Here is a 22,840-nt window from a genome sequence, read left to right as displayed (position 1 = left end):
TGGACAAGAGCATCATGGAAATGAACGCCATTAGTGAGAGTAATGATGAAAATGATTTGATTTTTTTTTTTTTTTTTTTTTTTACTGTCACCATCACTGCAGAGAAGGAAAGACAGTGAAGCAGAGCAGTGTGTTTACTGAGGGCCGGCGACACACACGCCACCCCGGGTCTCATCTGTTCCGCCGCTCCGGATGTTCTCTGTCTGTGTCCGCCGCTCTCGTCTCGGGGCGCTGCTGGGCGCGCGCGCGCGCCGCGTCACGTGCGTGAGGAAGCACAGGCTGTAGTGGAACTGCAGCACGTCGCACACTTTGGACCAGAAGTGTCCCGTGAGGTGACGGAAGGCGCGGTACCGGGCCAGCGGCAGGTCCAGCGCCTTGAGCAGCAGGAAGCCGCAGCACGAGAGCAGCGCGGCCCCCAGGTATCGGCGGGAGCGCGCGTCCCCGTGGCGGCGCTGCAGCGCCACGCCCTGCTGAACGGCCAGCGCCACGTGCGCGGCGAGCGCCGCCTCGAAGCCGCGCTCGTGCGCGAGCGCCAGCGCGTAGCTGCCCAGCGAGCACAGCTGCAGCACGAGGGCGTCGCGCGGCCGCCAGCCGCGCGCCACGAAGCGGCACCACACGGGCACCCACGCGAAGATAGGCAGCGTGAGCCACTGGTCGAGCACGGCGGGCACGCGCGCCAGCGTGGCGAGGCGCGCCCACTGCACGGGCCCGTAGGCGAGCGCCATGGCGGCGAACACGTCCTTCACGTAGAGCGCGCGCTCGCCGTCGTCGACGCCGGGGCTCGCGCGCCGCGACAGCCAGAGCGCGCCCACCGCCACGTAGCCCGCGTTCACGAGGCAGTTGCAGGGCATCGCCAGGAAGGCGGGCAGCCAGAGGACGCGCGGCTCCGCGTAGTGCTCGTAGGACAGCTCCAGGGCCACCGAGTCGAAGAGGCCGGAGGCGGCCGCCGCCACGCACGCGCACAGCCCGAGGAGCACGTGGCAGAGCGCGGCCCTCATCGTGCCGAAGCGGAACCGGAACCGGAACCGAAGCGCGTTTTTCCCCCCTCGAGTCGCGGCCGCTCTTTTCCGGGGTGGGCGGGGCTCGCGGCGTCCCCGTGCGCGCGGGCGGGGATGCGTGTGTGACGCGTGTGTGACGCGTGTGTGGCGCGCTCTGCCCCAGTCACAGTGCGACCAGACGGAATTTTCCTCTGACATTATGATCAATAAACGTCTGATCGTTCATTCATGTCTTCCTTCATTCCTTCATTGATATGCGGCACAGCGAGTAGCGCTGCTGTCGCTCTCAGCGGCTGCCTGGGTGGTGCGAGAGGACGTGGGTTCGATCCCCACGTCTGTGTGGGTTTCCTCCGGGTGCTCCGGTTTCCTCCCGCACTCCAAAGACGTGCTGTTCAGGTTCACCCGGAGTGTGTGTGTGTGTGTGTGTGTGTGTGTGTGTGTGTGTGTGTGTGTGTTCCACTGATGTATGGATGAGTGACCCAGTGTAAGTAGTGTATCTAGCAGGGTAAGTTACCCTGGTAACAAAGTGACAGGAGTTTCCTACACCTGAATTCACAGAGTTTATCTGCATAGATACTTTCTCGAGAGACTCACAACGACCGAGAGCAGGTGCTCGTTGTGTGAAGGTCCCACAGAAACAGCTCTTCACCTCTTCTGGTTCTGGAGCCCACCCCATCCCAACACACACACACACACACACACAGAGGCTGTGGACACATCTTCTTAGCTCTTGGAGAGAAGACTCAGGTAAACGCCATTATTTTCATCATATTTCACTGCACTGACGCTCCACTTCAGACAAAAGAGGAAGCAGCGTGTTGGGAATGATGGGAATGCTCTCGGTCAGGGAACGACCCACAGAGGAATGAGAAGAGCCTACATGTCCACATGACTTTCCTACATGTCTGTCCAGTCCAGCAGGTTCTCTGTGCCGGAAACATATGAGGCTCCTGCCTCTTTCCCGTACGGCCAAGCAGTAAACAGTGGCTGTACCGCGGTACTCCTTCACTGCCACAAGCTCTCGATCAGAGCGTCACACGGCCTGTGCGGCAGTTAGGATCCGAGAGCTCAGAAGGACGTCCGCACTGGCCGCAGCGAAAGGACAAGAAGTCGGCAGCTGAACCCAAACACCTTCTCTTAGCTTGGACAGGTGAGGAGACAGCCTCAGGTTCGAGCACAGGCAGGGAAATGTTGTCAGACACTGCATTGTGTAGAGGTGTCCTGCAGAGGGATGGTGACTGACTGGACACTGCAGTGCAGTACCACGGTAGGTGGAACAGAGGCACGGTCGCTGAGCAGAGAGAGAATGTCCGAGGAAGAGTCCGGCTTGGAGGGAAAGTCCTTTCTCCTGTCACCGCTGAACACGACAAGGACCACATCCAGTCATTGGCATGGAGACAGAGTCGTGCAGGACACGTGTGGGTCCGACCGCAGCTGCGAGGCAGGTGCGCTGTCCCCGAGACATCCTGATGTCTTGAAAGAGAATGGCAGCTGGAGTGTCCCCAAGCGGAAGGGGGACCCCGATGTCCTTGATCAGAACAGTGATCCAGAGGTGTCCGGCCTTCAGAAGGACGGCTTCCTGGGATCTCCTGTCCCCATTGCCAGATGGACGAGGAGAACACTGCCCCCTCCTCTTGTCTTTGTCCAGATCCATCCTGAAGTGGATGAGGAGGGCGGCGCTTCCAAAGCTGTTCTTGCATGTGCTGGGGGACTGGCAGGGGGCAGTGGTCAGAAGGACAGACCCTTGGGGGACACTCTGGATGGAAACCACCAGCTGAAACAGAAAGTATCTTTGCTGGTTCCTAGTTTGGACCCTACAGAGTCAAACATCATCCTTTCGGGGTCCTCTGAGACCGTGGCCCTGACAGCCCCTGTTGCCATGGAGACGGAGGGAGAAGCAGACGGGGCTGCTATTAAGGAAGAGGACGCAAACAGCAGTTCCCCCATCAGGGCTCTGCAGTGCAGTGAAGCTCCCAGAAGCTCAGCTGGCATCCCTGCAGGGGACGAGGAGGCGGTGCTGCAGCCTTCGGACCCGGAGCCGGCAGCGTCCACACAGGGCACAGAGCCCAGCTGTCGAAGGTCCATCGAAGTTCCCGCCCCAGAGGGGTCTTCGTCCAGCTCCTCAACCTCCAGCGATGCAGATGAGGCGTTGTGGGCGGCCAGAGGACGGGGTGCCGTGTCCCTCGAGGTGGACAGGGGGGACAGGGAGCCCAAGAAGAGGAAGAAGAAGAAAACATGGAGCAGCAGGAAGATGAAGCACTATTTGGAGAAGCTGAGGGAGAGATGGAGGAGCAGCAGCCACGGGTTGGGAGGACGAGGGCTAGAGGATGGCCTCCAGGGACAGGACGTGAGTGGGAGCAAAGGCGCGTGCACACACACACACACACACACACACACACACACACACCTATGCCATATCTGTCACACAGTGAACACACACAGGTTCATCCTACTGCTGTGCTTTGAGTCATTGGGAATCAGCCCGTGATTCTGGTCTCTTCTGGCATTTTCTTTACACTCTTTGCATTCTTTTGGAGGACAGCTGGCAGTGTAATGGTTAGAGCTACTTCCTTCTTACCCACCTCCAGCTGTAGTAGCCTTGAACAAGGTACTTAACCTGAATTTCTCCAGTAAAAAAATTATCCAGCTGTATAAGTGGGTAAATAACTGTAAGTCGGGTAAATAAATGAGTAAATGTAAATGTGCACTGCAGTGTTGTGTTGTGTCACAAACCTGTGTCTTTTTGTTCACCGCATGTGCTCATGATTACATTCACTAGTGCCTTTCAACTTGTCTCACTGTTTGCTTCCTAATTCATCACTGACAGCTGGAAACTGGAGAACAACAGACAGAGGGTAAAGCGCTTGCTGACGGATCGACCAATAGGGATGAGGGGGTGGAGCTCGCTGTTTGTCATGCACCAATGAGAACGCAGCTGAGCAAAGCCACTCCCACAAAGGCAGAGGATGACGGGGGTTCAGAAAGGTACCGGTGAGAGTGATGGCTGTCTTCTGTGTTGTTGCCGCAGTTACTCTTTGGTGTGTGTGTGTGTGTGTGTGTGTCTGTCTGTCTCTGACACACCCCTCAGTGCTGAATTTAAAATTTCCCATCCACCCTCAGGACCCACATACACCCCCTCGGTCCGGTTTGTCAACTGTAACATTCCTCTAGTGGCTGTGGTAGCGCTGTCATCCTCTCCGTCTCACACACTTCCTCAGTACTTGTGCACCATGTGTGATTATTCAGATCAAATCTACACACACACCCACACACACACACACACACACACACAGGGACATGATGAGTTGCACACGGTGTTAAGAATTTGTCCCGTGACGGCTGTCCTGTCACCATGTCCAATAGCACCTCCCACACCGGGATGCTGCAGAGCTCCCTGGAGTTCTGCCTTTGTTACTAAAAGGGGAGATCCTTTGCGTGTGTCCGTGTCATCGCACCCAGGGGCGGATCTCTCATGTGTCGTGTCACTCCAGCTGCGTCCTTCACCTGCAGACCCCCCGCCTGCACGAAGGAGACCGTGACAGCGGTAACACCGCCCGACCCCCAGCTGGACGGCAGTCACTCCAAAGAGACGCCCTGCGTGAACCGCCCCGTCGCTGCGGAGACGAGCAGCCCACGCATCCCCACGGAGCGCCAGGAGTGTGTGCTGTCGACCACAGCGGGTCTCGGACGCCACCTGCACCATGCAAGGACGGAGATCGGCAGCGACAGCGACAGCGATGACAACGTCTACGACTTCCTGTGGTCCTACATAGAGGGAGACAAGGAGGAGGTCAACGGGCGTGGGGTGGGGGACGTCGCCCTGGCTTTCTCCTGCATGGAAGCGATGGTACCGCGTCGCTTCGGGCCCCTCTGCCCAAGACACTACAGTACCTTACGCCGCTTCGCTGTGCTGACCGTGTGGCTCTGTTTCCCTGCTGCAGCCGGAGCCCGTCCTGGACAGCTCGGCCACACTGAGTCGGGTTCGACTGAGCACACAGCTGGGCCGCAGATCCCCCTCCAAGAGGAGCTCCGGGCTGAGGGGGCCTCTGTTCGACGAAGGCGTCTACCGGACGTTCCGGGGCTCCACAGGTAGGGGGCAGCGGCGAGCTCACGTGTGTGGCGCAGGGAGCAGCTGGCGGAACCCCGGTAAATGTAATCTGCTTTGTCCCCCCCACCCAGCTCACCCTGCAGAGGAGGTCCCCGCAGCTCTGAGCCCACAGGACACCCGGAACGGGGAGCTGGATGGACGCAGTGACGGCGGCAGTGGTGGCTACGCGTACACGATCCCGCGCTTCGACGCGTTCAGCTCAGCGCCCTCCCGCCTGCGCTCCTCCACCATCTCCTCCCCCACCGATGCCGTAGCTCCGCCCACAGCGCACCACCTGGACAGCAGGAGCACAAAGGTGCGGCGCCCCCTGCAGGTCAGGCAGCGATCGAGGTGCGAGTTGGGTCACCCTCTGTCTCGGGTTTGAAAATGCTGCCTTACCGTTGCCTGGTGAAGCGTAAAAGTGTTTCGCGGTTCGACCATCTTGCTCATCTTTCCGGATCATTCTCGGCACTTTGCGAACCCCTCTCTATCCCACCCTCAAGGTGGAAGCAAAACGCGGTAGGAAGCAGCGCCTCTCTGCCTGGCTCCTCCCCCTGAGGAAGCAGCAGAAGAAGAAGATGACGCAGAGAGACGAGGCCCAGCGACTCCGTTCTGCAGAGGAGGACGAGTTGCCGTGACGCAGAACCCCCTGCAGGGCGGTGTCCCTCAGCGCTGCGGACGCCGTGGAGATACCAGCGAATGTTGTGTGTGACTGTCATTAAAAAAGCGCGTGGGAAGATGAACACATTGTGTGGTTTCGAGTCCAGCTCAGGGTGTGTGTGTGTGTGTGTGTGTGTGTGTGTGTGTGTGTAAGAGTATGTTTGTCCACTTTGTGCACACACTGCACTGGACTCACACTCACACCGGGCCACAGACTCACTGGATGTCACAGGAAGTGTACCCCAAACCTGGGTCTCCTTGTGCACTGTGAGCAAGGGTAGAAACGGTCACCAGGAGGCAGAGCTGGGTTCGAGTCCCACCCCCTGGTGTAGATCAAGGTACTTACCCTCAATGGATGCGGTAAAAATGACCGTGCTGTATAAAATCAACCAGTGGAAATCAGTGTATGTAGTTTCATGCTGTGCGTCACGTTGGAGAAGTGTCCCGTGAACGAGTCAATGAATGACTAGGACCAAACTGCGGGCTGCAGAGCGACGACGGCGAAAATCCTAGACTCGTTTGGACCTGGATGCCTACAAACTACTCTTACCTACTTTTCACTCTGCTGTCCCCTCAGCTAAAACCTCCTTCTTCCACAACAAAATACAGTCAGCATCATCCCTTCTGTGTTCTCTGCCACCTCCTCCTCCTTCTTGCTGACGACTTTGCTTTGTTTTTCAAAGTCAATTCAATCACCGACAAGTTCTCAGCATCACCCTGCCCGGTTCGTGCTGGACCTCCCTGCGAAGCTATCCTCTCCAAATTCAAACCCAACAATCCAAATCTGAAATCTCTGGCCTCCTGATATTGCGCAGAGCCATCACCTGCTCGCTTGATCCGATCCCAACGTCACTCCTACAGAATATCTCCCCGCAGCTCTCCACCTTCATCCGTAAGATCATCAACTCTCCTCTGGCTGCCTCCCAGCTGCCTTCAAAACTGCTCTCATTTCACCTCTGTGAAAGAAATCCTCCCTGGATCCCAGTTCGGGCCAGTCTGCCTCCTCTCCTTCCTGTCTAAAACCCTAGAGCGGGCAGCCTGTGATCAACTGTCTGATTTCCTCACCCGGAAGCATCTCCTCGATGGTCATCAGTCTGCTTTCAAAGTTGGTCACTCCACTGAGACGGCGCTCCTGGCGGTGTCTGATGCTCTCCAGTTGGCTAGAGCCGCCTCCCTCTCCTCGGTCCTCATCCTCCTTAATCTGTCTGCAGCAATCAACACTGTCAACCGCCGGATTCTACTCTCCTCTCTTAGTCAGCTTGGAATCAAATGAGCAGCTAAGATGGTTTGAGTCCTACCTATCTGACAGATCCTATCAAGTGGTCTGGCGGAGCTCCCGTTCTTCTCCTCTGCCTCTCTCGACCGGTGTCCCGCAGGGCTCGGTACTGGGTCCTCTTCTCTTCTCATTCGACACCTCCTCCCTCGGCCCTGTTATCGCCTCCCATGGATTCAACTATCACTGCTACACTGATGATACCCAGCTCTTCCTCTCCTTTCCACCTGGAGCATCAGACATCTCCGCACCATCGCTGCCTGCCTGCCTGTCGAACATCTCTTCGTGGATGTCTGATCACCACCTCCAACTCAACGTCTCCAAAACAGAGATCCTTCACCTCCCAGCTGGCCTGTCCTCCTGTCACGGTCTATCGATCAAAGTGGACAACTCACTCATTTTCTTGACCTACTCTGTTAAGAGTCTAGGAGTGACGTTTGACTCAAGTCTGTCTTTCTCTCAGCACATCGAAGCCACAACCTGGAACTGCAGATACATCCTGCATAACATCCGCAGGATCCACCCTTACCTCTGCACAACTACCTGTCCAGGCCATGGCGGCATCCTGCCTGGACGCTGCAACTCTCTCTTGTGTGGCCTTCCTGCTAGTGCCATCAAACCTCTGCAGCTGATAGAGAATACCGCGGTACAAGTCGCGTTTGACTCGTCCAAGCGTTCCCGTGTATCTCCTCTACTCATTTCTCTGCAATGGTTTCCTATGGCTGCTCGAATCAAATTTAGGACCCTGGTTATTGTCTACAAAAGTATCAATAGAACCGATCCCAGCTATTTACAGATATTTACAGATCAACCGCTACACCCCAACCGCGCACGAAAGGTAAAGCATGGAGGTTCTCGGTTCTGGCTTCGTTGTGGTGGAACGACCTCCCCCCTCACTCAGAACTGCTGAATCTCTGTCTACATTCAAGAAGGGTCTGAAAACTCACCTTTTCCAGACCCATTTCGCCCAAGATCTCTCCAGCTCACGTATGGTGTAAATGTTCATGCACCATAACTTTATGGTTATTCCCAGGTGAGCCTTTCCCCAACCGCTACTCCTGTATTGTATGTAAATGTTTGTGTACCTTATTAAAAAAGAACTGTAGGAAGGTTATCGGGAATCTTCTATCCTGCGTTTCATGCACCTACTCGAGCGATGAACGTCAGTGGATCAAGTGGAAAGTAACAAACTAGGTTTGCTTAAGAGTCACATGTCTGCAACTATGTCTCTTTCTCTTAATGTAATGAACACATTGTATTTTCGCTGAGATGTACGTCACTTTGGAGAAAAGCGTCTGATAGATGAATAAATGTAAATGTAAATGAATGTAAATTATGGGATTAGGAAATGTGTGATGTCATAAAAGCACCCGAAGAGCAATAGTCTGACACCAACACACATAAAGGCAGCATGGCTTTAATGAATGATAAATTTTTCCCAGAAAGCACTGTTGGTGTACCTGAGAGTGAGGTGTACAGCAACACACACACACACACACACACACACACACACACACACACACACTCAGAACACCCGTCAGAGTAACACAGCAGAGGAGCGGCATAGACCGGAACCCACACCCTACTGGCTACATTGCACTCATAGGCACTGCCACCCACTGTGTTCTTTGGGAGAACTTCAGAGCACTGTAGTACCGCTGTAGTACTGCGGTAGTATTGCAGTACAGCCAGGAGAACGGGAGCGTTTCAGCACCGCGGGAGATGGACACGAGCGAAGTGATTAAAATGACAGGATTAAAGGTATTAAAGATATATTGAAAGGTCCACTTCTAAATGCTAATTTTTAAACCCTTCAATTGTATAAAATGACGTTGTATTTGTACACATGCAGAGCAGATATGTTTCCCTGTACCGTGGTATACAGGTGTCTGACTGGTACAGGTGCTCAGGGTACAGGACATGCAGAGGGCAGCACTATGACGTAACACATACGTTTTACTGTACAGTTTGAGAGAAAAGCAGTCGAGACCCCCCACACCCGCCCTCGTGTGGTCTCTCCTCTCTGCGCCCAATTGGCTGCGTGCCGCTGCCTGTCAGAGCTCCTGTCCAATAGAGAAGGCGCCGGAGTCGGTGGAGCGCATCTCATCCTGCTTGACCGCTAGCTGGCTACAGCTGCTGCGCCCGAACCCGTTGCCGTGGGAGACGGAAGATGCAATCTGGGTGTCGGAGACCTGGGTGGAAGGACGAGGACAGGAGGGTGGGAGTGGGAGGAATGTGCGGGAATGAAGCTCCACAGCCAGAGTCATCACTGTCATCAGTGCCATTGAAGTCATTGCCATCACCGCATTCACTGTCGTCACAGTCACTATTTTCACTTCCATTGCAGTCACCGCTGTCACTGTATTCACTGCCGTCACAGTCATCACCGTCACTGTATTCACTGTCGTCACAGTCACCGCTGTCACTGTATTCACTGCCACCACAGTCACTATTTTCACTGACATTATAGTCATCGCTGTCACTGTATTCACTGCCGTCACAGTCATCACCGTCACTGTATTCACTGTCGTCACAGTCATCACCGTCACTGTATTCACTGTCGTCACAGTCACCGCTGTCACTGTATTCACTGCCACCACAGTCACTATTTTCACTGACATTATAGTCATCGCTGTCACTGTATTCACTGCTTTTACAGTTCCCGCTGTCACTGTTTTCTCAGTCGTCGCATCATCGCTGTCACTGCATTCACTGCCATCACAGTCACTATTTTCACTGCCATTGCAGTCATCGCTGTTACCGTATTCACTGCTGCCACAGTCATCACTGTTAGCGTATTCACTGTCTTCGCAGTCATTGCTATCATTGCATTCACAGCCATCATAGTGATCGCTGTCATCACTGTGATCACCAGTTAAATCTTGAACAGCGGCTCTTTTACCTCTTCAAACTTCTTGGCCTTATATTGCTCCGCCCCCTTGAGGAAGTTGAGGAGGATGATGTCACACAGTACAGTTCCCTGAGCACAGGGATGGAGACCGCATTACACGTGGTTTCACACGCTTGTGGTGTATGTACTGCATGTACCACATGAACGCGGTGTGTCATGAGCAGCAAGACCACACACACACACACTGACAGCATCATGAGCTCATCGCTGGGCAACAGCATCGTGATCATCTCACCACTCCGACAGAGGTGAACGCCGCCACCATGTTGATCAGAGTCGGGATCATGTTGAACTTTCCAGCCTGCGAATACACAGACATCACTTTTACTCATTTAGTGACTTCTTAAGTGAAGGTATCTACAATTTCTTACACCTTTATAGAGATGGGTAATTTTTTACTGGAGCTATTCATGGTAACTACTTTGCTCAAGGCTACTACAGCAGTAGGTGAGATTCAAACCTGCAACCTTTGGGCGTAAAGGTAGCAGCTCTCACCACTGTGCTATCAGCTGCTAGTGTTTTACCATCGAGACCAGACCCCCCCCCCAGAAGCTCATGGGAAACTCACGTTGCCGTTTACGAGCACGTCGAAGCGGATGGCGTAGGCCTTGAGCAGCGTGCGGTACTCAGTGCCGTTCTCCATCATGTAGTACTTGGCGTATCTGGCAGGGGGACGAGGAGTGGGGGGGGGTCCAGGTTAGTCACCCTTGGACTCTCAGGACCTGCACCGTGTCACGTTCCCCGCAGCCGGCACATCGGCGACACCTGCCGCTTCCTGATAGGAGCGGCAATAAAGAGGGAAGCCGAGGAAGCCCAGACGCGGAACCTTGTTTTGCCTCCTTGTTTCCCTGCGAACCGTGTTTCAGAAGACCTATTCCGACATCGACCCTTTGCTTGTTTATTCCTGACTACGTTCTTTGCCTAGCCCTTTGTACTACGTTTGCTGATCGCCTGACCCATGCCTGCCCCTCGACTTTGCTTTTGGATTCTGATTCGGCTTCATTGAACATCGGTACGAGCACTCTGCGCTCGAGTCCGTCCTCGCTACGCGCAACCGTGACACACTGTGCTCTACAGCGGACACGCCCCCCGAGTCAGCCCGAGTCAGCCCGAGTCCTGCACCTGAAGTTGTACCCCGGGGAGACGTTGTTCTTCTCGGAGACGGCGTCCAGCCGAGTGAAGGAGTAGGACGGATTACAGCTGTCCTCCGACTTGTCCAGGTCACACACCCATCCAATCTTTATGCCGATCACTCCTCCCTGCGAGGGCAGGAGGGGTGGGGAGCACACAGACACCGTGGGCGGGGGGGGTTAGGACAGGTACAAGGGCAAAGTGGACCGTTTATGTGGACATGCTCAGCAATGCTGGAATTTCGGACCCTGCAAAATGACAGGGATTTTGGTGGTGGGGGTGGGGGCACCAGGCCTCAGCAAACCCTTGTGACCTTGTGAGCCAGAGTGGAGAAGTTCTGGTGGGCGAAGCGGATCACGTCTCCGACCCTGAAGATGGGGCAGTAGGTGTTGTTTACGGGGTCAAAGTTGCACTTCTTGATGTAGGAGCTCGTGATGGTGGGCAGGAAGTTGCCCCTGGAAGTTGCAGACACACAGCAGGGGGTTCAGCTGGGGGTTCGGAAATGTGGTATAAGTGCACTGCGGATGCAGTGCTTTATCTGAGACACTAAGAGAATGAATAGACTGTGAATGCAGTGTGAATGGAGTGGGAACAGAGTGTGAATGGAGTGTGAATGGGTGGCACAGTGAGTAGTGCTGCTGTCTCACAGCTACCTGGGTGGTGCGAGAGGACGTGGGATCGATCCCCACTCAGTCTGTGTGACGTTTGCATGTTCTCCCTGTGTCTGCGTGTCTGCCCTCTGGGTGCTCTGATTTCCTCCCACAGTCCAAAGACATGCTGTTCAGGCTCCCCCATAGTGTGTGAGTGACAGAGAGAGAGAGAGTGTGTGTGTGTTCCACTGATGCATGGATGAGTAACCCAGTGTAAGTAGTGTATCTAGCAGTGTAATGAGGTGAATAAGGTGTGTGGGCTGATAACACTACATAGAGTTCATTGGAAGTTGCTTTGGAGAAAAGTGTCTGATAAATAAACAAGTGTGAATGGACTGTGAATGAACAGTGAATGAACTCTGCCTGTGACAATTTAGTGATGATTCCCACTTCACACTGACTTGGTGAAGTTGAACAGCGGGAAGCGGATGCTGTTCTTGATGAATATGGTGAAGTTCTCCACCTCCATCATAGGCTCCCTGAACAACAGAAATCACAGTCACTGACTGACTGATGGACACACACACACACACGGAGAGAGACAGGTCTCTTACGTCTTTATGTAGTCGATCTCGGCAGGACACCATCCTCGGATCTCACAGGTGTTGAGCGTGCTGTTGAAGCTCACACACTTTCCCGTCATGACACCTGGCACATGGGGAGAGGACCGAGAACTTCCTCTCATTTCCTTACTTTGGACAAGGAAAACCTGTTTGTGGCGGCTCCCTGCGAGGACTCAGTTGCAGGTCTTTCTGATGATGCACCGCTGCTTATCTTTGCTCCTCTTTGCTCACCATTCCCTCCGGGTTTCTCCATGAAGACCCTGCAGTCGCTGTCGCTCTTGCACTTGTACTTGATCTCGCTCTGGAACGAGGAGTGCAGACGCACAGACACCCGTGAGTCGAATGAGGGCCTTCTGAGACCATGACGCGAAAATGGTACAAACGGAGGCAGCCGAGGCACGAGGAGCATGAATGCATCGCGGATGAAGACCCCCCACACTGTAAAGGACGTGTACAGACGTACAAAGAAAGAAACACGGCCAGCAAGGGCCACCGAGAGCGTCTGAGGAGATGATCATCAACAGGGTCTCACCTCTGGACAGAAACCCTGAACCTGGTTCTCGGTGGTGATGAGTTTGGTGATGATGCAGAACACCGAGGCTCCCTGACAGAAACATACAAAACACTCGTGAGAAATGCACGGCTTTGAGCCACGAGCCCCACCAAGCGCTGTGTCCTGGGATGCCGAGGAGATGTTCCCCTGCTGGACTCCAGGGGTCACTCTCTGCAGCAGTGCAGCGGTTCCCGGCGGCTCCCGGTAGCTCCCGGCAACTCCCGGCAGCCCAGTTTCCCCAGTGACAGGGAGGGAGCCCCCGGCAGAGATGCAGGTCAGTGCGAGCACGGAGGCTCCTTCCACGTGTTCCCATGCTTATTGTCCTGGATCACGCTGTGCTTTTCTCAGCAGGACCCGTCTCATCTTGTCTCAATGTCCCCCTGCTGGAGGACGTCACTTCACTGCAAACAAACCTCCACACTGGAGTGTATAAAAAATACACGGTGTGACTATAAATACATACATACAGTATAGTACCACTATACAGCTGCTGTTTACTCTATGTAAATATACACCATTAAAATGTCGATCAGAATGGATCAGCAGCCCAACAAGGGTGTCTTATCCATAGAAAGAAAAAGAAAAAAAAAATCCTGTCCATGAAAACCACTAACAGGAGTGGAGACAAGGCACAACTTGGTAGAGTCCAACACCCACACTGAGCGGGCTTGACTTAATGCCGAGTATGTGGACATAGCTCTAACTACGTGTGTACAGGGACCGAATGGCTCGCAATAGTGGCCCTGACACCCCATACTCCCTAAGCACCTACTGCAGAATTTCTCCGGAAACACGGTCATAGGCCTTCTCCAAGTCCACAAAACATATCTAGACTGGATTAACGAACTCCCATGACCCCTCAATTGTCCGTGAGAGGGTAAAAAGCTGGTCAACTGCTCCATGGCCAGGACGGAATCCACATTGTTCCTCTTCAATCTGAGGCTGAACTATCGGCCGGGGCCTCCTTTCCACCATCCTGGCATAGACTTTCCCAGGGAGGCTGAGAAGTGTGATGCCCCGATAGTTAGCACACACTCTCCGGTCCCCTTTCTTAAAAATAGGGACCACCACCCCAGTTTGCCAATCCAAGGGCACTGTCCCTGAGGTCCATGCAACATTGCAGAGGCGTGTCAACCATGACAGCCCTGCAACATCCAGGGCCTTAAGCATTTCCGGGCGGATCTCATCCACCCCCAGTGCTTTGCCACCATGGAGCTTTCCAACTACCTCAGTGACTTCCACCAGGGAAATGGACTCTGACAGCCCAGAATCCTCTGGCCCTGACTCTGTAAGGGAGGCATATCTCTTGGGTTAAGTGCTCCTTCCACCTCCCGACAATGTCCTCCTTAGAGATCAGAGTTTCTCCACTCTTGCTGAACACAGCTTGAGCGAAGCTCCTCCGACCCCTCCTGAGCCGCCGGATGGTTCTCCAGAATCTCCTTGAGGCCAACCAAAAGTCATTTTCCATAGTCTCTCCAAACTCCTCCCATGCTCTGAATTTTGCTTCTGCAACCGCAGCCACTGCTGCCTTTTTCGCCTGCCGGTACCTGTCTGCTGAGTCACGAGTCCCCAGAGCCAACCAGACCCTAAAGGCCTCCTTCTTCAGCTTGACGGCTTCCCTCACCACCGGCATCCACCAGCGGGTTCTTTGGCCACAGCTGTGCCTGGCTACTTCCACAATGGAGGTTTTGAACAGGGTCCATTCAGACTCCATGTCCCTTACCTCCTCCGGGACATGGAAGAAGCTCTCCCGGAGGTGCGAGTTAAAATCATTCTGGACAAGGTCTTCTGACAGTTGTTCTCAGCACGCCGCCATTATACACTTGGGTCTACTGGGTCTGTCCATCAGTTTTCCCTGCCATCTGATCCAACTCACCACCAGATGGTGATCAGTTGACAGCTCAGCACCTCTCTTCACCCGAGTGTCCAGAACATGTGGCCTCAAGTCAGAAGAAACGACTACAAAGTCGATCATTGTCCTTTGGCTCAAGGAGCTCTGGTACCAAGTACACGTATGAGCATCCTTGTGTTATGGACAACCCATGACTAGCACAGAAGTCCAATAACATTTCACCATTCGGGTTCAGATCGGGCAAGTCGTTCTTCTCAATCACCCCCCACCAGATTTCCCAGTCATTGCCAAAGTGAGCGTTGAAGTCCCCCAGCAGGACTATGGAGTCTGTAGGTAGAGTCCTGTCCAGAACCCCACCCACTCTCTCCAAGAATGTTTAATACTCTGAACTGCTGTTTGGTGCTTAAGCACACACAACAGTCAAAGTTTTCCTCTCTGCAACCCTAAGTTGCATTGAGGCGACCTTCCCGTCCACCGGGATAAACTCCAACTGCATGGCAGCCAGCCAGGGGCTTGTGAGTATCCCCACACCCCCCGGCGCCTCTCTCAGGCACCACCGTGTGCAACTCCTGAGTAGGAGAGAGATCACCCCTATCAAGGAGTTTGTTCTAGAGCCAACACTGTGAGTGGAGGTGAGCCCAGCTATATCTGGTTGGTATCTCTCAACCTCCTGCACCAGTTCCGAGTCCTTCCCCCCCAGTGAGGTTTCATTCCATGTGCCAAGAGCCAGTTTCTGCCGCAAGGGTCCGTGACGTCACACGCCACCCTGTCCCCTCCTGCTGCCTAAAAGGCATCGCACCCGACCCCCATGTTGGACTTTGCAGGTGGTGGGCCCACAGGCCGGGTTATGTGGGCTGCCCTACCACCAGGCACTCGCCTAGGAAAACTACCCCCAGGCCTAGCTCCAGGGGTAGGTCCCAGTGACCCTATTCCGGGCAGGGTAAACGTTCTCCTGTCTACTTTTTTCATGGGGGTTATTGGATTGTGTTAGTTTGGATCTTCACTCCAGACCTGTTTGCCTTGGGAGACCCTACCAGGGGCATAATGCTCCCGACGATATAGCTCTGGAGATCCCTAGATCACCCAAATCCTTCCGCCATGACAAGACCCCGATCCAGGAAGGACCGTGTTTGTCAGTGTGTGAAAAAAAGCCTGGGGGCGCTAAGCAGACTGGGAAAACTGGCTTGAAGTGCAGGTCCTTGAGGAGACGCGGTCCTCGGACCAAAGGCATTATTTCCCCGTGTGCCGGTGTTCTAATAAAACGTTCATTATGAAAACTGTCTATGCGCCACGCGCCACAGTATATATGTTGTGACATTACTGGGTGACATGTCGTCACTGCAACTGAGTCCCTCTCATTGTTTCCAATATCCTGCGGTTTCTTTTCAGTTTGTGTTTTACTGATATCTTTATTATTTAAGGAACATACACATACACACACACACATTTTCAGAACCGCTTGTCCCGTACGGGGTCACGGGGAACCGGAGCCTACCCGGTAACACAGGGCGTAAGGCCGGAGGGGGAGGGGACACACCCAGGACGGGACGCCAGTCCGTCGCAAGGCACCCCAAGCGGGACTCGAACCCCAGACCCACCGAAGAGGAGGACTGCGGTCCAACCCACTGCGCCACCGCACCCCCTGTTAAGGAACATATTGATAACTATTAATTCTCAAACTCTGAACTTTCTAGAAGGGGGCGCAGTGGCGTGGTGGCGCAGTGGCGCAGTGGGTTGGGCTGCAGTCCTGCTCTCTGATGGGTCTGGGGTTCGAGTCCTGCTTGGGGTGCCTTGCGGCGGACTGGTGTCCTGTCCTGGGTGTGTCCCCTCCCCCTCCGGCCTTACGCCCTGTGTTACCGGGTAGGCTCCGGTTCCCCGTGACCCCGTATGGGACAAGCGGTTCTGAAAGTGTGTGTGTGTGTGTGTGTGTGTGTGTGTGTGAACTTTCTAGAATGTCGTTCTCCTCAAAATACCAGAATAAATAAAAATAAATGAAACAAGTCATTGCTGTCATGGATGTCCATGTATTAACAAAGTCAGAGTGGCTCAGTAAAAAAGCAGAACTAGAAAAAGCACCAGCTACATGTTTCCTGCTAATTGCTCTGCTGTCTCTGCAACCCTTTGCTACAAACCCAATATGGTGACAGGCTCTCCTGTGGAATTGACTACACTTCCCATGATGCCCTGCTCTCTTAAAGCAACACTCTCACGTTCCCAACACAGCAACGCAGTGGACGTAGAGATCTGGATACGGACGTGCCAATAGCGGTGCGTTCCTGCGCTTCCGCTTGACTCACGCACTGTGCGACTTTCAGTTTTATTGGATGCACTTTGGATGAATTTCATTGTACTCGTTTTTTGTTGTGTAAATCAAAAATTGGGTATCAGAAGCCAAGACATGTTAAGGGAAATTCTGGAGAAAGAGATTTTGTAAATCAAGGGTTAGCTGTATTTTGAAAAGTACACTTTCCTTTCCAGAGTAAATGTAACTCTGCGTTCCCAGCTGGTTCTGATGATCTGTAGGAAATCATAACCCAACGGTAATGACGGAGTAATGAAATGAAAGGATATTTGTCCTCTAATTGGACTCTGTTCAGCAGTGAGATGCTCCCTCCTGCAGTGTCTCACATGTCAGACAGTCAGTGGTGAGGGCTCTCCAGCACAACGCCGCAGCGTCCCAGGATGCTCACCTGCGTGGGGGTCACGTAGTCGGCCACGTCCATGACTCTGCCGTTGTAGACGCCGAAGCCCTTGACCTTGGTCATGACGGAGGACTCGATGGCCGTGTCCCTCACCTGGTAGGCCTTCTCGTGCAAGAACACCCAGCTGGGCGCCGTCGGCGTGGAACGTGGCATGTCCAACGGAGAGACAGAGACCAGGACGGGAGGAGAGGAGCGGAGGTGGAGGGGAGATGAGCACCCATGAGCAAAGACAAGTACACATGTGCGCTGTAGCAAAGTGCTCATCTCCAGTCCCCAGCAGCTCGCTCGCTAACACCTGTACACTCGGCGCTAAGGCACTGACACCGATTTACCTCTGTTTGACAGCTGGACACTGACGCCGATTGACCCCGTTGTACCGCTGGGTATTGACGCCGATTTACCCCATTGTACCGCCGTGTACTGATACCGATTTACCCCGTTGTACCGCTGTGTACTGTATCCGTTGAGGCCAAGGAGCTGGTCAAGGGTGTGAGAGAAGAACCGCTGCTCCACCTGCCTGCTGCCCCATCGTGTTTTATCATGTTCATGATACAGTTCTCACCTTTTGGCGAGAAGAATGGAACCCAGTAAAGAGTCCAGCTACCTGTGGACCACATTGACTGAAATAACACCCCCCCCCCACGTCCCTGTCCCTCCTACTCGTTCTCTGCGTTAATGGACATCAGAGAGGAGGGACTGTAGTGTTGGGGGTGAGTGTTAGTGCAGCTCCTTCCTCTCATTGTTTTTATGAAATCACAACAAGAACAAAAACAATAATAATAATAATAATAATAATAATAATAATAATAAAAGAAGAACAAGAAGAAGAAGAAATAAATTCCAGACACTCAAACTTCATTTGCTGATTTAAACTAAGACAGAAAACACACTTTGTCTCTTATTACTAAGCGGCGCTTAACCCAAAATTCCAAACGCACACACACACACACGCACACACACACACACACACACACACACACACACACAGGCACTGACCCAATGAAGTAAGTGATTATGAGCAGCTGGACGACCCGGTTGATCACTCCAATGGTCCAGCTCTTCACCACCACGGACTTTGTGGTCTCGTAGGTGAAGAAGTCAGTGATGCAGCCCATCATGCTGGCAGGGGGACGCTGTCCTGTCCGAGAGTGTGAGCTGCGCTGTGTGCGTCTCCGCTCTGTCCACGGGCACCTTGTCCGCTCTGTCCACTGTGCTCTGCACTCGAAGGTCTGCTGGTTGGTGCTCCGTCCCTCGCAGCATCACCTCGTTGTTGTCTTCCGTTCACACACACACACACACACACACACACACACACACACACACACACGCACACACATACACAGACACACAGAGAACTGCGTGCATCTGTCTGTGTCCCTCTGTTTCTCGGCACTTCCCTCACCACACTCTCCCTCTCTCCCCTCCCTCTCGAACCTCCCACTGTCCCTTGAGAGACCCCCCCATACCCCATACACACTGTCCATATCCCACTCCACTTTGTAGTGAGTAACTGCGTTTACAGTGTTTTTACATGATCCCACATATGTGTTCTGCAACCGCACACGTCCCAGTCGTACAGAGGTCCTTTCCTGTGATTTAACTCAGTTTTACTGTGAATTTTGGGCCCACTCCAGTAGTACAGATTGTGCATGAAGGGCCCTGTGGTCACCTGGGAATGATCTTTCTAATGTTGATGTTCAATAATTCACCCCATGAAGCAGAGAGGATGTGATGGGAGGTCCCTTCACTGACCACCCCCCCAGCCCTCCAGCCCCCCATACAGCACACAGTGGTCATGGAGAGAGCAGCATGTGCACACACACACACACCATACACACTCTACTAGAAAGACATGAGTGCTGTCCCCTTAACCTCATGAGGACAGTTTGTTGGACAATGTCCGCAGAGGGCTGATGAGGCTGCAAGACTGAGGCTGGTGGAGTGAACCTTAAATTCTGAACCCTAAACCTTTTCCTGCAACTGAGTCAAGGAGAAAGTGAAAAACCTTCTCTTCTTACCACCTTTCATATGTTTCAAAGATGATGACGATCGAAGATGATGGTGAAGATGAAAGCGAAGATGATGCGAAAATGTTGGTGAAGATAATGGTGAGGATGATGGTGAAGATGATAGCGAGGATGACGGTGAAGATGATGATGAAGATGATGGTGAAGATGATTGTGGGGATGATGGCAAGGATGATGACGAGGATGATGGTGAGGAGGATGATGAAGATGCTGGTGAAGATGATGGCGAGGATGATGGCGAGGATGATGGTGAAGGTGATGGTGAAGATGATGGTGACGATAATGGTGAGGAGGATGATGAAGATGCTGGTGAATATGATAGCGAGGATGATGGTGAAGATGATGGCGGGGAGGATGATGAAGATGCTGGTGAAGATGCTGGTGAAGATGATAGCGAGGATGACGGTGAAGATGATGACGAAAATGATGGTGAAGATGATGGCGGGGATGATGGCAAGGATAATGACGAGGATGATGGCGAGGATGACGGTGAAGATGATGGCGAGGAGGATGATGAAGATGCTGGTGAAGATGATAGCGAGGATGACGGTGAAGATGATGATGAAAATGATGGTGAAGATGATGGCGAGGATGATGGCGAGGACTCTGAAACTGAGCACTGTGTGGAATTTCTACACTCTCTGATTAGATCAGACTGAAACAGGAGCCCGGAGAGAAGAGCCGTGTGAGCGAGAGGAAATGAACAAATCCGAGTTCCTCAGAGCCACAATTCAATTAGGCACAAAGTGGACTCTGAGATCACATCGCCCAAAGATGGACGGAGGGAGTAGGGAGGACGAGGAGTGGAGGGACCCCAGAAACGTGCAAGGTGATGGTCTGGAGCCCAGAGCGACAGAGGACAGAAACCCGCAAACAGCTTACGGAAGTTTCCTCGCTCAGAAAAGGCACTTCCTGACCGCACACCTCCCGCGGCTGGACTCCCGCTCCTCCGAGTCGCTCCTCTCCGCAAGCGTCCCTCAGGGACCCGTCCTCATCTCCTCCTTCCTGGCTGCACACTCAGTACGTAGGAGCGCTGATCTCCTGCTGTCTGGGCTTCTGTCTCCGCACATCTCGTCATGTTCAGGTATGAAAGAACAACTGGGGCCTCTCCATTGCAACTGACGTGCATTTTTCTTAACTGGCTGCAGAGAACACACACACACACACACACACACACACACACACACACACACACACACAGAGTAACGATAGACTAATTTCATAACCCATAACTGGCTATTTCTATATAAAAACATGGTGGCACAACGAGTAGCGCTGCTGTCTCACAGCACCTGGGTGGTGTGAGAGGACATGGGTTCGGTCCCTGTGTCTGTGTGGAGCTCCCTCTGGGTGCTCTGGTTTCCTCTCACACTTCAAAGATATGCCGTTCAGGCTCCCCCATAGTGTGTGTGTGTTCCACTGATGTATGCATGAGTGAGTAGTGTATCTAGCAGCGTAAGTTACCACGGTAAATAACCACGGTGTGTGGGCTGATAACACTACATAGAGTTCATTGGAAGTCGTTTTAGAGAAAAGTGTCTGATAAATAAATACATGGAAAACAATACAACAATTTTACCGGCTTTTTCAAGTCTTTCAAGTACCGCACCGTTCAGTGTTTCATCTCTTCGCTCCTGGCAATTTAGTGTAGAGGGTTCCCCTGTTTCACACACTCTCCTTTCACGAGAATTAAGACTTAGGAACAAAAGTAATTTGTACCTTAAAATCCTCATCACGACATGTCAGCTCACACTGAAGAGAAACACCTTAGAAGAAAGGAAACTCGACAAGGTGAGCACCCCCCGCCCCCATAGCCCACGCAGGTAACACACCCTGCCGCCCACATCTGTCGTCTCATTACGCACACGTTGTCAGAAAGTGTCCCGTGTGTGATTCTACTCATTGTGTCGCCTCATATTTCACAGAAGCTTGTGGAGAGGAGACACAGGGACCGCGGTGGCGCTCAGGGCCCAGGAGGACACGCGGAGGGACGAGCGTCTGGCGTCGGGAGGACGTTGCCGACGGTCTGGAGACGGCAGCACGGACAGACATTGATTTACCGCGTGTGCAGAGACGACTCGGTGACCGTACTGCTGTGAAACAGTGACGCGCCTGCGTGCGCGCGCACACACACACGCACAAATTCCCATAATGTCCCAGATGTCATTAGAGGAGCCAGGGCTCGCTCGAAATGAGACAGCTTCGCTCTTGGACACACACTCGCCTTTTTTGTTCCAAAGACCCTCTTCAGCTCGGCTCTTGGTTTCTGCGCTTGTTCTCCTTGCAGATATGAGCCGCACGCCGAGTTCTGAAACGATGTTCCTTGCACACGTGGACAATAGCAGACGCTCGGGGCCGGCAGCGTTTCTTTGCAAAGGTACTGTGTAGCAAAACAGACCGGGAGGAGACTTTGTGCTCCGCGGGACGAGCGGACGAGTGGCACTTTAATGGCCAAGCGTGCGGAAATGCGTGTGAGCGAAAGGTCCGGTAGCGAGGACCTTGCCCCCGACAGGCGCCCTTCCTACTGCTCCTGCTCTCCTGTCGGCGCTCGTCGAGCGCTGAGAGCGGGCCTCCGGGGGCTCCTTTCCCGGGGCTCCCGCACGCACGCAGCTGTAACGCCGCAGGGTCACCGGGCGCCGCCTTGCCGAAAGCAGCAGACCCGCCGCACGGCCGGCGCTCGGCGTCTGCGGTCGCACTCTTCTTAGTTTTCCTCGGGACCTAAGAGCGGGGACCGTTTCACAGCGACTCAGGTGATGGAAGGGGCCATATCCTGGTCGCGCGGTCCTCCTTTGAGCCGCTCGCTAATCTAAGTGACCGCCCGGACCAGCGAGCTGAAGGCCCCGCTCTCCTAGATTCCAAGAAGCTCCGAGCCCGGGTGTGGCGTCATGAACACCATGCAGACAGCTGGAGCCTCGGGGCTGCTGGAGGCACAAGGGCTCCACCTGCTGCACGGACTCAAGAAGCACTTCCTTGCACTTCCTCACACACCTCACAGCGCCCGTAATGGACTTCATTTGCACCTTTGTTCTTCGTTGCAGTTAGAGCTGCTGCCTTTGGAGCCAAAGGTCACAGGTTTGATCCCCACCTCTGGCTGTAGTACCCATGAGCAAGGCACTTATCCTAAAAAATTGCTGCAGTAAAATTAGCCTGCTGTATAGATGGGAAAGAAATTGTAGGTAGACCAACACTGTAAGTCTCTCCTTCGGAGAAACGTGTTGGCTGAATGAGTAAATGATTGTACTGCACTGTTACTCTTCGTTACAGAAAAACCCTCTTCGTGTTGCCATACCAGTAAAGCACGTTGAACTGCCACTCAGCACGTCCCCAGGAGGACACCTGTGAAGGTGGACACTGTGTGCGTTGCTGTGAATTTTCTCGACTTCGCAACACTGATGAGCACCTTCGTAACACACACACGCGTCTGCAACCACTT

The 22,840-nt window shown here is 53.5% G+C and overlaps 3 protein-coding genes across 7 annotated transcripts; 1 reads left to right on the top strand and 2 right to left on the bottom strand.

The window, feature by feature from the left end:
• Window positions 1–66: 66 nt before the first annotated feature.
• Window positions 67–1,172, bottom strand: tmem187 (transmembrane protein 187). Its single transcript, XM_029259033.1, has one exon. It carries the CDS (start codon window positions 996–998, stop codon window positions 135–137), a length of 864 nt encoding a protein of 287 aa, XP_029114866.1. The 5' UTR covers window positions 999–1,172; the 3' UTR covers window positions 67–134.
• Window positions 1,173–1,925: 753 nt separating this feature from the next.
• On the top strand, window positions 1,926–5,814 carry LOC108925881 (uncharacterized). 5 transcript variants are annotated; one of them, XM_018738213.2, is made up of 6 exons: window positions 1,926–3,345; window positions 3,826–3,983; window positions 4,509–4,845; window positions 4,940–5,087; window positions 5,178–5,419; window positions 5,589–5,814. In XM_018738213.2, exons 1-6 carry the CDS (start codon window positions 2,230–2,232, stop codon window positions 5,721–5,723), a joined length of 2,136 nt encoding a protein of 711 aa, XP_018593729.2. In that variant the 5' UTR covers window positions 1,926–2,229; the 3' UTR covers window positions 5,724–5,814. The 5 variants fall into 5 exon arrangements, with proteins under 5 accessions (XP_018593729.2, XP_018593731.2, XP_018593730.2 ...); XM_018738215.2 differs by having other exon boundaries at window positions 3,826–3,989; window positions 4,509–4,803; XM_018738214.2 differs by having other exon boundaries at window positions 3,826–3,989; window positions 5,178–5,401.
• Window positions 5,815–9,072: 3,258 nt separating this feature from the next.
• LOC108925871 (P2X purinoceptor 3-like) lies at window positions 9,073–18,498 on the bottom strand. The gene is made up of 12 exons (XM_018738200.1): window positions 18,377–18,498; window positions 17,369–17,504; window positions 12,806–12,877; window positions 12,505–12,574; window positions 12,265–12,358; window positions 12,112–12,189; window positions 11,374–11,515; window positions 11,052–11,188; window positions 10,498–10,591; window positions 10,165–10,230; window positions 9,921–9,998; window positions 9,073–9,210 (listed from the first exon to the last, which is right to left on the bottom strand). The coding sequence occupies exons 1-12, from the start codon at window positions 18,496–18,498 to the stop codon at window positions 9,073–9,075; spliced, it is 1,227 nt and encodes a 408-aa protein (XP_018593716.1).
• Window positions 18,499–22,840: the final 4,342 nt, after the last annotated feature.

This window comes from Scleropages formosus, chromosome 16, assembly GCF_900964775.1.
Source record: "Scleropages formosus chromosome 16, fSclFor1.1, whole genome shotgun sequence".
Classification (NCBI taxonomy): Eukaryota; Metazoa; Chordata; class Actinopteri; order Osteoglossiformes; family Osteoglossidae; genus Scleropages; species Scleropages formosus.
Note: the sequence above shows the minus strand (reverse complement) of the source record. Positions and strands in the feature narration are given on the sequence as shown.

Coding starts and splice junctions, on each gene's coding strand:
- tmem187 (XM_029259033.1), bottom strand. CDS start 998: ATGAGGGCCGCGCTCTGCCACGTGCTCCTCGGGCTGTGCGCGTGCGTG.
- LOC108925881 (XM_018738212.2), top strand. CDS start 2,230: ATGGTGACTGACTGGACACTGCAGTGCAGTACCACGGTAGGTGGAACA. Junction 3,346..3,825: donor ATGGCCTCCAGGGACAGGAC/GTGAGTGGGAGC, acceptor CATCACTGACAG/CTGGAAACTGGAGAACAACA. Junction 5,088..5,177: donor GACGTTCCGGGGCTCCACAG/GTAGGGGGCAGC, acceptor CCCCCCACCCAG/CTCACCCTGCAGAGGAGGTC.
- LOC108925871 (XM_018738200.1), bottom strand. CDS start 18,498: ATGATGGGCTGCATCACTGACTTCTTCACCTACGAGACCACAAAGTCC. Junction 12,359..12,504: donor GGAGAAACCCGGAGGGAATG/GTGAGCAAAGAG, acceptor CCCATGTGCCAG/GTGTCATGACGGGAAAGTGT. Junction 9,999..10,164: donor CGTTCACCTCTGTCGGAGTG/GTGAGATGATCA, acceptor CCCTGTGCTCAG/GGAACTGTACTGTGTGACAT.